The sequence below is a fragment of the Callospermophilus lateralis genome, chromosome 15, assembly GCF_048772815.1.
Source record: "Callospermophilus lateralis isolate mCalLat2 chromosome 15, mCalLat2.hap1, whole genome shotgun sequence".
Taxonomy (NCBI): domain Eukaryota; kingdom Metazoa; phylum Chordata; class Mammalia; order Rodentia; family Sciuridae; genus Callospermophilus; species Callospermophilus lateralis.
The window spans coordinates 48,294,940-48,310,480 of NC_135319.1; the positions used below are offsets into that span (position 1 = coordinate 48,294,940).

A 15,541-nucleotide genomic window follows, 5' to 3' on the forward strand; every position below is an offset into this window, starting at 1 on the left:
CACTTCCACTAAAAGACCCATGACCCCAATCCTGCCAAACATCAGAGCACTCCCTCTGGAGTAAGAATGGAGATCGTATAAAATGCAGATCCCTGTGTCATAAAAATAAAGAAAATACTGGAGACCCTCCATTATAAAGAACCACAGAACTCCTCTCATCCAGTCTCAAAGACCAAGCCGGTAACTTTCCTTTGGCAAATGGACATGTGGTGAGGGGACGCTCACTCTGTTTTTAGGCAGCCCATTCTATCCATCCTATTCTGGAAATGTCTTCCTTGTGCTGGGCTAAAATCTGGTTCTCTTTAATCATTACTCATTGGCTCTGTTTTTTGTCTCATGGAGAAGATAAAAGGGACCTTTAAATCTGCTGATCTTAACTACTTGGTAAGTGGCATGTTGTGTAGGCACTGCCCCAGTACACTGATCTCCTTCACACCATTCATCTGTTGGCCCATTTCCCCTTCCAATCTTCATCCCTTTTGATGTACCCCTTGTCATGTGGGTCAGGATGAAATGATCACTGCTTGAAATAAATTACACTGTCATCAAGAAGATTTGTTTGAAAATTAACATGTGAAGGTCCATGCTACATTCTGTCCATGCACTTTGTCCCAGAGTTCTGGCTTAAGAAGGTCCTTAAGAATCCTGCCTTTGCCACCCAATAATTTAGCAATTCACCAATCCCCACTGTCTCACCCAAAGACAAAATAGAAGTCTTGTTTGCTTCTCTTTACCTTTTATTGAAAAGGTACCTCAAACTTTAGGATGGGGAGGATGTGCCCCATGTCCCCCAAATAAGGCCACCTGTCCAAGGATGGCTGCCACACTTCCAAAGAAGATGTCCTTCTCTATTTAAGCTCTGAAACTTTGCTGAAATACAGATGAAGGAGAGCACATGCTTAAATGTGGATATTCATTTAGTGTAAGCATGGCTTCTGATAACAGAGGGCTGGGAAAAGCTGGTGTGTGTGTGTGTGTGTGTGTTTGTGTGTGTGTGTGTGTGACCTGCTCTAAATTTTTTAACTTGGTGTCTGCAAGAGGCATAAAATATAGAAAATGAACCCAGAGGAGTCAAAGGAAACCAGGCAGTGGGTATCTGTCCAGAGTTTGATATCTTGGGGCCTTGCCTGAGACGTCAGGTGGCCAGCTCAGCTTGGTTCTCTGGTCTCCAGTCAAAGCCCCTCAGCTTTCTCTTTCTAGGTCAGGCCTCAGGCTCTCTCCTTCCACTTCCTGTCCTCACTCCTTCTCTGACACTGTCCTTCACTCCTACAGCATGACAATGGGATAGATCTCTGTGACCCTCTCCTGTATTCAAGCCTTCCTTTCATTCCATATGTTCTTATGCCTACCGGACTTTCCTCTGAATTCTCACAGAAATGAACAAACCTAAAACCCAGCTGTGCCTATGCTGCTTTCTTCCACAGCCCATCCCTCCACTCTGAAAGTCTCTTCTTGTGAGTGGCATCACTGTCCTCCATCACTGGGAAGGACACTCACATCCTCACAGTCTGTTTTACATCTGCAGTGACTCCTCCTTCCTATTGTTCTTCAAGATTCCTGACTTCCTCCTGGGTAATCACAGTTCCCAACTATGTCATTGCATCCTCTTCTTCTCTATTCTAAACAATGCTTCACAGGGCTGCCAGATCCATCTTCCTAAAGCACGGGTCCAATCTCATCATTCTCTTGGCTCTGAAAACTTCTGTACCTCCCCAGTGCCTACTGAATTATCCACAGCTTTCTAACTCATAAACCCATAAAAATTATTTACAGTTTCCTAACTCAAAAAAAGAGAAGATAAATTCCTTAAAGTCCAACCCAAATTTCAGCCTCATCTTCTCCTTGCTGTCACACACACCCTGTATTCTACCCAAATTATACTTGTTCCTGTCCCTTAAACACATTCCCTGTACTTCCACCTCCTTACTTCTATTCTTCTCTCTGATGCAGGTCAAGACTTCTCTGTCTCCTCCTGCTGAAATCTTGTGCATTTTTTCAAAGCATCACTCACACCTACTCTCCTCTTTCTGCTCCCAGTGAGAACCTTCACCAATTGCATTTCTTTTGCAGTCTTTAGTAAACATTCTGAAGCAGAGTTACACATTGATAGAGGAAGTCACTAGGACCAGCAATGTGCTTTATGTCCCCCCATCCCACCATCTCCCAGCAGTGCCTGCCATGCAGAGACTGGGCACATGAAAGATGCTTACCAAATGTTTGTGGAACTGGACTGACCAGTGGAACCAGTAATGAGAATCAGATGAATGCATAACATATAAAAGGAAAGGGAACAAGAGAGGAACCATAATACCAAGGCTCAAATTTTTCCCAGACAATGAGACATGCAGAAGCTCCATTTTAAAGAGAGCCAGCATTGATCTTGGAGCGCCCAGGGATTTATATTTTGCTTTGTTTTTTTTCCCACCTAGTTTTATAAGTCACCCCTCTTGGTTTGACTTCTCTACTTACCAACTTCAACCCATTCATTTTAAATACAGATGGTCCCTGACTTAATGATGTTTCAACTTAGAATTCTTTCTTCAACTTTACGATGGTATAAGGAGAGCAGAGATGACACTTCAAATTGTGCATTTGGATCTTTTCCTGGACTAGCAGTTTGCAGGACAATTCTCTCCCTTGGTGATGAGCAGTGGCAGTGAGCTGAGGCTCCCAATCAGCCACATCAACATAAGCAGAAAAAGCAGACACTCCACAGTGTGCCTGTTGCTAAGCTATACTGTTGGATAGGTGAGGTGTATTAAATGCATTTTTCACTTAAGGTATTTCCAACTGAAGATGGGTTTATTGGGATATCACTTCATTATTGAGGAGCATCTGCATGCTCTCAATAGCATCAAGGAAACCTTTGCCTCTTACAAGTTTCCACGCCAAGTTATAGATAATTCTGCTTCTGATTTTTCCTGTCAAGTACTACAAGGAAGACTTCAGGGTTGTGCTGACCAGATTCCTGTCTCCAACCTCAGTTGATCCTCTTCAACTCAAGGGGATCAGGACTGAATTCTTTACTGTCTTCCCCAGGCCTGTTCCTTCTCATGCACTCAATTCAAGCTCATTCATGCTTCCTTCCCATCTGACTAGTTTCACTGACTATATTTTCTATACTTCTAATTCATTTCCAGTTCTTCCCTACTGACATCACTGAGGCTGTGTGATCATCCCCTGTCCCACCTCTTTTAGTCACTATAACGTCTTCCTATGGAGTTCATGCCCCTGTCTCTTCTTATCCTTAGTCATGCTTATATATTCACCTGCTGTCTTTTTCAAAGATGGCTTTAATCACCTCCTTCCTATGAATCTTTGATGAAACCCTCAAATCTAAATTCTTAGCAAGCATCAAGTCTGGACTCTAGGCCTTAGCTGTTCAATATGGTAGCCATTAGCCCTCTGTAACTATTTAAGTTTATTAAAATTAAATTTTAAAAAATTCAGTTCCTCAGTCACATTAGCCATATCTCAAATGCTCAACAGCCATATGCATTCAACCCATCTACAGTTGTCACATTTTAGAAACCTTCTCAAGGCCTCAAAATATGTAAAACGAGAACCCCACTGAGCTCCTCTATTTCTAGCCTGGTCCTTCTCTCACTGCACTCTTGTTATTTATGGGGATGCCTCTTCCACTCCTTGGTCCCTCAAGGAAAGTGAGGAGCTGAATCTAAGTCATTTTTGTCTCCTAGGACTTTATAGCGATTGATTCATGGGGACATCCATTTATTCCCCTTTCTTTCCCTTAAGAGTTACCTTTACTAGAAGGAAGCAGAAATAAGGTATAAGATGCTCTTTTCACATTTTTATATAAATGAAGAATGAGAAACTCCATCACGTGCCCTGTCTTTTCAGGTATGGACTCCAGTGGCTCCTGAGAATGGATTCTTCTGTTGCTACCCTCCCTTCCAAGAGCAGACTGAGTTCTTATCTTTTAGAACCACAGGGAAATAGTCTGGCAAGAGCCACCGTTGTACCAGCTGATTTAAATTGAAATGTTTTCCCCAGATAAATGCGTGCTAAATAATACACCAGCTCTCCAGCCAAAGGGAAGTGACAGGCACTCTGTAAATAAAGGCACTTAGTTGCTGGTAAAGAGCTGTAAAGTGGTTCTGAGCTGATGTTTGCTGACCAGCAAGAAGTGGCTTCACCTGCTTTATATAATTGTCACTGCAGTTTTGCCTGCTGTATATTAAAACTGCATCTCATAGACCCAAATGTCACATCGGATATACCATCCAGCAAGGGGTATGCTGCCTTTTTCCATAATTGTTTTTGACAACCAGCCATCACATCTCCTCTCTTTTCAGAAAGTGTCTGGTCCAGAATCCCTAGGCTGGGTCAGTTCTGACACCATGTGGGTTAGAAAAGTGACACCAAAAGAGAATGTGAAAAGAAAAGCAAGAGAAAAGAGAGACCTAATAACAAACAGTGGCAAATGCCTGCGCTTGGATCCCAATGGAGCCTCTACTTCCTCAATGTCAAGACACACTTTTCATGTTCAATTGCACCGTATTCAAAAAACCTGCCATGAGGTTGAAGGAATATTCTGACCCAAAAACACATTTGTCCTGAGTCCACAATTTTATCCTACTGGGTTCAGGAGAAACAGTAAACATAGCTCTTGGGACAAAGTTGAGGATAGGGTTTCACAGAAAACAAAATAATAAAAGTTGGGGTGGCATTGGTGAGAAATCTATGTAGTTATCCTCAAGGAGAGCTTGATTTGTTCCCGCAAATGAAAAGAGTAACATGGAATCCTTTCTGTTCTCTATAATTCCAACCCCCTTGGAGCTTGGTCATGCCAAATGTCTAGATGATGAAAAAAGTATCAGAAGCCAGTGGGTGCTCCTGTTAGTCAAAAGGGTCCGAAAGAGGAAGAGTGGCAAGGAGACCCAGCTTGTCCATCCAGCCCATGCATTGAGAGGAAACCAGGGATCTGGGTGCTGGGCCAGTGATGAGAGTCGAGTACTGGGTCAGGGTGACTTCTCTGTGTTGACAGTAACTACCAGACCTCGGCCTTTGAAAAGTCAAATAGTAACCGAAGGATACTGTTAAAAACCATGGACAGGACAGGGGCAGACAGGGGCACAACACAAGGGGAAATGCCAGGTTGGTGTCTGACAGCTTCAACATTGTATCCTGGAAAGCAGAACAGAGTGTGGGCTCCTAGGAGGCGTGTGCTTCACTCTACCAAGACCTGGAAGCCAGGCAAAGTATGGCAGGAACCCACCCTCTGCCTTCTTTCACTGTGCACATCTCAGTCCACTTAGACCACAATACCAAACACCATACACTGGGCAGTTTATAGACCATACATTGATTTCTCAGTTTTGGAGACTGGGAAGTCCATGATCAAAGCATCAGCAGATTTGGTGTCTGGTGAGAGCCTACTTTCTGATTCATAAATGGCACCTTCTCACCGTGTCCTCACATGGTAGAAGGGTTGTGGGGCCTTTCTCTGACCTGTTTTGTAAAGGCACTAATTTCATGCACAAGGGCTCCATCCAAATGACCTACTCGCCTCCCAAAGTTTCCCCCCTCCTTACACCATCACATTTCAACTAACAGATTTTGAGGGCACACAAACCTTCAGCAGTGTGTGAATGTGCATACACAAAATAAAGAGTGAATTTTATTTTTTGGAGTAAGGCCTTTCTCCTTCCTCCATATCTCCTCTGCCTAAACCTATTTTCCTTGTTTATGTTAAAAAGAATAAACAAGGCTTTTGAGCATTGGAGAGGGGAAGCATTCTTACTGGTTTGGCTATTATATGGGATTTGAGAGGTGGGCAATTGTTTAAGAGAGCTTGGAGGAATGCCTATGTCAGAAGCATATGTAACTAAATTATACACTGAGATTCTCATCCCTGGACCTTGAAAATCATGATGACTGCACTGGGAGCACCCAGGCATGCTGGGGAAAGGGTTGTTTTCCAGCCCACCCCTGCTGCCTCCATTTATACCCGAAGGGACAATTGCTGCTTCCACTTCTTTCCATTCCTTCTGTTGGTTCCTCTCTGGGAGAGGGGGCAAGTCAGAGAGGGCTGTCAGCATGTCATTGCACCAGGTTTGTTAGCAGGAAGATTTGCTGTGCTTTAGAGCAGCACATGAGTCTCTTGGGGCATCTTATTAGAATGCAGATTCCAACAGGCAGGTCTGGTGTAGGCCATGAGATTATGATTCTTCAATAAGCTCCCCCAGTTGGTATTGTATCAGGAGAATAGAAGACAATTAGATGTTGATACAATTGTTAGAAGGCCAGAGAAACCAAAGTCAAAGAGGCCACCATGTGAACTTGGCAACACCAAAATGGAAGCTTCCTCTGAGCTTGACCAGAAGCAGCTGTGAATCTCAAGACCCTCAGGTAAATCCCCCCACCTCTTCCCTCAACCTCTGGCTGCAAAGCTATTGGTTCTCAGGAAGCTCCCCTGAGAACTGTGTTGAATCCCCCAAGTCTGTTCAAGTTCTGGCTAAACCAAGTCCTCTCTTTCTTTTTCACTTTCAAAATCTCACTCCAGGGCCCTTCTTTCACTGATGCTTTCATAGAATCAGTAAAAGGAAGGAGATCTGCAGAGAATAGGTTTCCAGGAACTGTTTTTCTTGGTCTTGCTGCAATGGTGACCAGATGTTAGATGGAGGTGGTGATACCAGTTGACAAAATATAATGGAGCACACAGGTCTAGGTTGCATGATCAAGCTGAGTTTCTACAAACTCCTGCATGAGGAGCTCTACCCAGCTATCTTTAGGGTGGCTCCTAGCCCAGGAGCTATAGTTCTCATAAGCTTTGTTCCTTTAAATTTCCATCTTAGAATAATAGGATTCAGGCTCCCCATCAGGCAGCCAAAACCATCCATCCAGTAGGCACAGATAAAAACCATCCTATAGTTTACAGCAAGCCTGCACAGAAGACTCACACGGAGGAAAATGCTTTCATGCCAACCTTCCAGATCCTGAGAATCACAATCGTTTGTTATGGGGTTTTGGCTGTGCTGCCTCTCTGAGACTCCTAGATGACATCTTTACTTGTAACCACCTGCCCAGGATCCCAGAGCAAATGACAGGGAAGATTGGGGGCAGAGCAGAAGGCAGATGTATGTCATTCAAGGCTGCTGTGCCTCCTCCAGGAAAATGCATGGGCTGACATGTGTCATCTCTTGCTAAATGACTTTCAGTGCCTGTACAGTCCTCACTCTCCAGAGATCACTGTTCCTTGGTCCACAGAGTCTTAGATGCAGCCCTAACAATGACAATGCTCAACACCCATCTCAGTTCAACAGTGAAAGTATACACTGGGAGGAAGCCCTAGGAATGTGCAGCTGGCATCTTTTCAATGCTTGACATTTGGCCAGTGACCCTGGTTAGAAAGTCACTGTTTAGAAAGGCTGAAGGTGTGGCCATTGAAAGACTCATTTATTATCTAAGAAGGCAACCTAGTGTGCACAGGGGAGATCAGAGCTCCCGCCTGCATCCCAGGATGGCAAGAAGAGGCAGCAGCTGCCCCTTTGAAAGCCATCACTGTGACCACAGGTTTCACTGCCAGGCAGGCGGATGTGAGCCTCTTTGAATTACTGAATGAAGGATATCCCTCTTGCCAGCCCCTGTCCCCTGTAGGCACGGCAGAGAAGTATTACAGGCTGTCCTTACCTTGGGAATTAGCCTGCAAGACCCCGATGCTGTCATCAAACTGCATAGATTTGATGTTGAGTGACGCCAAGATGCATTCCTTGTCCTGCAGCGAAGTATCATCAATATTATTCTGATTGGCTGACAGGATAACGCACATGTCACAGAGGTTGATGTTGACAGCCCTTAAATCAGCCCGACTTAATGGCGTACCCTTTGGCATAGAGGAACGAAAAAGAGAGAGAAGCAAAAGTGAGACCAAGGGAGAAGAGGGAAGGAGGGAAAAAATAAAAACAAATTAAAGATTGAGCCAGAGCTTTGGGAAATTATTTAACAAGTATCTTTTTTATGCCCTGACATTAAGCTGGCCTAACTACATTTCTGGGAATAGGGGCTATGTGCTAATCTAAAGGGTAGTCGGTGCTGATGGCAGCATTTCAGCCTGCCTCTCAATACTCAATCAAGCTATTACTAACAAATGCACGAGAGGAATAATGCCTGGGTCTACATCTTCTTCCTGTCTGGAAATTGTCTTGATTTAAGTAACTGTCCTGTGGCAACCTCTGGCTTTCAGAATGCAATGGTGGGGGGAATATATGGGGGGGGTCAAATGCCTGTTTATTTAATAGCAGATCACTTCTGTCTCAGGCTAAAGACAGCAGTTCTAACTAGAATTTTCAATGCAGCCAAAAGGAAATCTCAGTGAGTTGGGTGTGATGAGGTGCTCTGCTCCACCGAAGCTCTGCTATGTACCAGAGGGAGTGGGATTAATGTGCATCTTGCAAAGGGGAGATAGAAGAGAGGAAGCCTGAGGTCATATAATTTTATTCTTTTTAGCAAGGGAAAAAAACCAGGAAATCACCTAATTATCCAACAACAGGAAAGGTTAAAAATAGTATTGGACATGTTTACCAAGGAAGAGTATGCAGCAAGTAAAGATAGGGAGCTTGCTCTCCAGGTAGTGATCATTTTTTTGGAAAAAAAATCTCAAGATGGAGGAGGAAGTGGGGGGAAAAAGTTCTAGAAGCATTAAAAAAGTGTAGCTTCATTTATGTAAAAAAACCCTCCAAATAAAATTATATATTTATAAATACATTTATAAATGTATGTAAATTCAAAGAGAAAACTCAGGAAAAAATATACACAAACTAATAACAGTAATTACCTCTGGGGAGGGAAAAAGATGGAGGGGGTGAAAGGGAAAGTTTGCCTTTGACTTTATATACGTCTGTGTTGTTTGAATATTTTATAGCAAGAACATATTTGTATATTACTGGTATAATTAAAAATAAATAAGCCAGTAAACAGATTTTTAAAAAAGATCCCAGAATAACATAAGACAGTAGACAAGAGGGGGTGAGAAGGAAGAGATCTAGAAGGTAAAGGTGGATTTGGAGGACTGGGGGGCAACCAAGGCAAAACAAAAAGGAGAGGGCCATGATCTCCACATGCTCTGTGTCCTCCAGAGGGGCCACAGCAAAACTCACTGGGCCAGCCCATATCGGAGCTCCACAGCAGCCATGGAGCACCATTTTGGGGTTCCTATCCAGCTGTCAGCCTTGTTGGTCTTCCAGACTGAGTCTAGAGTCTGCCTTGCCAACATGGAGACCCCAGTTGCCCTCAAATCACTGCCTGCATATGGCAAGGGCTTGCCTCCTGCTGCATGTATCTGCAGATGTCTTTCTCTTGTCCCCCTTCCTAGAGAAGTGACCTTGAGAAGATAGAACCTGGCTGATGATTGGAACCCATCCTGCTCAGTGATGGTCATGGTTCTGTTCTCAGTCGCTCAATTATCATTGTAAAGTGGAACCAGGGAGGACAGGCATTTAGTGCCCTGGGTGCTGGAAAGCTAGTGGTTCCAGGCACTGAAACTGAATCTTTAAGAGAAGGAAAATGTCCTCTCCTATGATATCTTGGTGGAAAATAAGTCTTGCCGACTTCCTATGTCCTTTTGCCAGTGCATAAACTTCAATTGCCTACATACATATTTTTTAAATTTTCACCTTGTAGGGAATCCAGCAGTAATTGTGATGTAAGACAATCCCTGGACAGTTGTAGACACATGAATCCAAACTACAAGAAATACAAATCACATACACAAAAAGTTCTGTGTTTCTCTAAGCTGGCCCTATATGCAAGGTACTGTTTAAACAGTGTATGTATTTTAGTCCTCATTATGGTCAAGACCCATTTTGTGCAAATCTACTTTGCTTGGTATACTAAATTTTATAGGGTTTGAAAAAGATCTGCAAATATGAGAGCTCATTCATGTGTCCAGAGGCAGGGGAGGAAATGTGTACAAGGGAGCATACAGAAGGAAACATACATACCTAAAACATGCACACACAAATATAAAACATCACACACACACACACACACACACACACACACACACGCATAGCTAAGTAAAATAATAACCTTTTTACAAAGATACTCCTAGAGGTCAAGAGACCATGTGGAACAGAATGTGTATGATGATAATCATAGAAATATCATATCTAACATATTTCTGAAATTAGCCAAGTATATGGTTATGTTCCTCTAAGCCTGTGACTTTTTGTTTGTTTATAGTGGACTATCCTTAACTATGTTAGTTCACTAAGGCCATCAGTTTGGGGCTCTGCATCTAATATGTGTTTACTGAAGACCTACTGTGCCAGATATTTTGTAAAATGAATAATGGCTTCTAAGGGGCACTTCATATATATATATGCTACATAAGAATACATATTTCTCATGTATTCTTTAATGAAATATATCACTGGATCCTTTCTCTCCACATTTCTGAGATTATGGAATCTCATAATAGAAATAATGGACTTCGGCTTCAAAAGTAGAGAAAAATATAGACCTCTTGACATGTAAAGAAATCCATGTTTCACAGGTTTAGAGATACAAACAGAAGAAAAACATTTGGAGGATAAATAATATTTTCATGAATTTGTGATGTGACAACAATTTCAAATACTGGAAAGCAGACTACTCTATAATTTTTTGAAAGTTTGCAGAAAATATATTGATTAACTTAGTAAGTAGTTATGTGACTCCTAAATCACATATCCCAGATCCTCACACTAAGTCATTTCTTGTAGATTAGGGTCCTAGTGTTTTGCAGTCAAGAATATCAAATGCAGCCAGGCCTAGTTGTGCAGGTCCATAATTCCAGCAACTCAGGAGACTGAGGCAGGAGGAACTACAAGTTCCAGGCAGCCTCAGCAACTTAGTAAGATCTTGTCTCATAATACAAAAACAAATAAAAAGGATTGGGGATGTAGCACCATCGGTTCAATCATCAGAAAACAAAAACAAAAAACAAAGACTGTATCATGCATACATGTGCACACATACATACACACATGGCCATGTAAAACACTACTGAGCTTCTGAACATATGGTGGATAGGGGCAGCCCAGGAAAGGGGTTGAACTTCTGTAGAATAGAAATAAAGAACTCATTTATGTAGTCTGAAATAGAAGGAGGTATGATCAAGGTTTCTCTAAGCATTAAGTGAAAGGCCAAAATGTCATAAGTGAAATGACATAAATAATTATAAATAATTCTAAATTCTTATTGTAAATCATCATGTCTCAGCACTCTGAGTTGTGTATAGTAGACAAGAGCAACAGAGTGTTTAGACACCTATACGGTTAACACACATGACACCAGCTAAACTTCATCCCTGATGAAGGACTGAACTTGGTTGCATATTCCTTTTAATAAGGTCTCCCAGGGTTTGGCTATTCCTAGGCAGGGCATAGGGGAAGGGCTGCATCCTCAGGCCCATACCCAGATGAAGAAGCAGAGGCAGAATCAAAGCTACAACGATCACATCCATCTGGGATTTTCTTTTGTGAATAAAAAGAAGAAGGGAAAAAAATCATCAATAATGCGATCTTGAACTTACAGGCAATATGGACACTTTGGGGAAGTTATGAAGCGTTTCCCATTCCCGCTTGAGGTACTCTATGGAGCCCACAAACACAATGTGCTTGAGCTCATGGTAATGAAAGTTGCTGGCACGGAGTGGCATCACCAGGTTCCGGAGGCCAATAAGGGCTGAGCTGACATCACCAAAGATGCAGACCACAACATGGCCACTCAGGACAGTCATGGCAGCTTCACTTCGAGTCTGCAAAAGTGTTGGAGAGAAGACTTCAGAGTATTGTTGCAAGGAGAGAAAAAAAAATCATTCATGCAAAGTGAACATTGGCTGTGTACTTACTATGTGCTATTGCTTGTTTTGGGTGTGGTCCCAAGGGCCCACTGTGATGAAAGGCTTGGTCCTAGGTAGTGCTGTTGTATGGGGGAACTTTGGAAGTTAGAGCCCAGCAAGTAGTTCTCAGGTGTGAGATAGCTCAGGTATGATCCCATTGGGAGCTCTGATAGAGCCCTTGACTTCCCCTGAGATAAGTGTGAAATCAGCAAGCCTAGCAATGTCCTTACTCTGCTCATGTTCCAGACGTAGTCACTGACTTACACTCTCACCATGAGGCACCACCATACACCATCCACCCTCACTAGAGACCAAATGGATGGGGCCACCCAATATTGACACTGAATCTCCAAAACTGTGAGCTAAATGAACATTTTCTCTTTATAAGCTAGCTGTCTCAGGTACTTCCTTGTAGTAATGTCAAACTGACTAATACAGCCATTGGTTTTTACTTCATCAAAGTCACATACATGTCATATATACATATATATAATTTGTATATTGTGTACATAATATATTTATATAATAAATACATGTAAACATACACCCACACATATCACTATCCTCTTGAAGGAAAGATCTAAGATATGCCATACATAAATGTGAGCAGGAGATATTTCATAATGATCTTCAGGGATGACATTAAGAAGGGAAAGAACTGTTTATTATTTGGAAAAACAAGTCTTAGGTTCCTTGGAATTTTTGATATAATTAGATGCATTTTCAGGTTCTCTTGCTCAGATGATGGCAAAAATAGATATTTTTGCCAGTGTCAGCTAGAGAAATTTGAGTTTTGAGTTCTAGATTTATCAGTGAAGTGTCTTATATGGTCATAACAACTAGGTAGAATGTGATAGCTAAAGCCAGGGGGCTGACAACTCTGGCTGGCAGCCTCAGTCTGGTGTATCACATGCTACTGTATGTCCAGTGAGCTAAAGGTGATTTTTGTATTTCAAAATGGATGAGAACCAAAATCAAAACAAGAATATGTCATCACATGTGAAGATAATATGAAATCTGAATTTGAATAAAGTTTTATTGGAACACAGAAAAGCTTACACATGTAGGTATTGTCCAGTTACTTTAATGGTACAGCAGTTGACCTGATCAGTTGTGACAGATCCTCTGGCCTGTGAGACCTAAATCATTCATTATATGACCTTTTATAGAAAAAGTGTGCTGACCCTGTCCAATGCTGCCTTGGGGTTTCCAGGGGCGTTCCTGGAGAGGTTACCTTATACAAAAAAGGACCCCCAAGGAATTAATAAAAGGGTCTAAAGAGGGACTGGGGCTGTAACTCAGTGCGAGAGCACTTGTCTAGCATGCTCAAGGTTCTGAGTTCTATTCCCAGCACTACAGCAAAAATAAATAAATAAAGGAAGGAAGGAGTTGTCTAAAGAGATTAGTAAGTACAAGAGGACAGGTCTTATTCCAACCCCACCTCTGTACCAACAAAGGAAACCAATGAAAGAACAACACCTGCAGAGGACCTCAGTTTCCTAGAAAATGTAAATGAGTAGCCACTGCTGACCTTTTTACTCACCAAGTTAGCAAAGAGGATTGCTGAGAGCCATTAGCCAAGTAGGTATGACAATTTCCTTGCCAGCATACCCCATGTTGCTTACAGGAAGGACTCGTGGTAAAATGGACTTGCCTTGGACATTTTGCAGTGACATTGCATGTAAGGTGACCTTGCTCAAGGACCAGGGCAGATCCGGGTTTAGGGCGGATCAGGGTTTAGGGCTCTCCTTGGGTTTAGGGCGGTTCTAGGTTTAAGGCGTACCCTGCTGGGAATAGGGCGTATCCTGCTGCCTTAGGCGTGCCCGCTCCTGTAGTTCCCGTTGAGTTCTCCCAAGATTCAGAGAGTATTTGGGAAGAGAACGTGGATTGCCTCAGAACGTGATTGTAGAGTGTCGGTGTGAGATCGGGAATAAAGAATTGCTGTTTGAATCTACAAAGCTGTGAGTGGCTCCTGATTTTGTGCCCAGCCAGACTGCAGCAGGGGATAATATAAGGAGGCCAGTTGTGAGCCCTTCTCTGCCTCTCCCAGTCCAAGGACTCCCATCTTTCCTGCCTTCCTCCCTGTCCACCCACTGCATGCCTGGATGGCCCCATGTGGCTTACAATGCTTTGGGGGGGGGGCATATTAATGTCCACAGCACATATCAAACTCTGCTTGATTTAATCCCTAGCATTGACCAGTGTATTGATTGTTTAAATGCCAATATTGCAATTCACGACAATGTCAGGGTTATTATAGTAACCCCCAAGGAAAGGAGGAAGCTAGCTTTCATTCTCTGATTGTTAGAATAAAGTAGGGGCTGTCACCATTATTGGTTTCCCTCTGCAACAGGACAGAGAAACCTGAGACACAAGCTGTAAGAAATGCCTAATAAACTGTGAACAAAGAGAACCCCCTCCCCTGGGGAGCTCACATTCCCTACCACTGCTTCAGGAGAAGACCTAGAGCTGGTTATTGGGCTGCATGGAAGTACAGTGCTTGGGTACTGCAGGAAGAGAGTCCACCAGTCTGTGAAAGGCTATAATGGGATTCCTAATTACTTTTAATTGTCCAGCTCATCTGGGAAGCTCGCTGCCCTCAACAAGCCAAAGGATTACAAACTGGATCCTGGATAGAAGCTAGAAATACAGAATATAGAGGTGAGCTAGGTGTCAGCATGCAGAATGATCCAGACACAGATGCTGACCCCATGAGCTTAGATCTGGGATCAAAATAATGATTTTTCAAATGTGCTGTAGCAACATCAACTGAAAAACTTTCTAAAAATCCACATCCCTGGACCTCAGCCCTGGAGAATCTGATGCTGCCAAGCTTAAGCCCCACTAGAGGAACTATTCATGTGGTTCTCTGTGCATCCTGTTTTCTTCCTGCATTCTTCAATGCCCAATGCAAAGCCTCCATAGCCTTAAACTCCTTCCAAGCCCAATCATGGCCTTCCTGGCCACTTAAACACATATGGGTGTTTCTCTTACAGTTTTGAATGGCATTTTGTGCCTGATATCACTCAGGTTAAATAGGTTGTTCTGATTATATGATCTTCTCTCTAATGAGATGATCATTTCCTCAAGATTATGACCATCTCATATATATTTTATCTCCAAAGTCATTTGTGTCCTACACCCAATGAGTAAATACCACCACAAAGCACCTTCACATAGGTGGCCCTTCTGTTATTCTCATCTAATTCAGGGTTACTTTAGAGAAGGCTCCTTTGATCACACTGTCTAAATAATACTTCTAAGTCCATTTACAGCCCAGGATCTTGCTTTATTGTCTTTATAGCACTTTATTAATATCTGAAATAATATCATGCACTTGTTTGCCTATTTGGTGGTCTTCTCTTTGCCCCACTAGAATACAAGCTCTATATATTATAACTTCAGAAAAAGAAAGTTCTTAATACATAATAGGCTTGCTATAAATGTTCTGCTAAGTGGTGTTATTTTTCAAATAAACTCATCTCCCTCAATTCTTTTTCTTGAGTAGGGGATGTTGATCAGATGTCAGTTAACATAGAGTGCTTAGAAAAATCTAGGCAAATTATTAAAACCCTGGATTCCAGATTGAACATCCAGCCTAGGATTTGCTACAGGTGGGTAACACCAGGCTGACTTTAGACCAGCAAGGTAAAGTGTGGTGGAGACAGCACCAGACGGTAAATGCACAAGCAGCCA

General features: G+C 42.6%; 1 protein-coding gene across 2 annotated transcripts in view; it reads right to left on the reverse strand.

Moving 5' to 3' along the window:
* Kcnma1 (potassium calcium-activated channel subfamily M alpha 1) overlaps positions 1 to 15,541 on the reverse strand; it is a 702,402-nt gene that overhangs the window by 54,344 nt on the left and 632,517 nt on the right. For both annotated transcript variants that reach the window (XM_076834841.1, XM_076834840.1), the window contains 2 exons: positions 11,537 to 11,761; positions 7,654 to 7,846 (listed from right to left, as the gene is read on the reverse strand). In XM_076834841.1, coding sequence (XP_076690956.1) covers positions 7,654 to 7,846; positions 11,537 to 11,761 — 418 coding nt within the window. The remainder of the gene's footprint in view (positions 1 to 7,653; positions 7,847 to 11,536; positions 11,762 to 15,541) is intronic.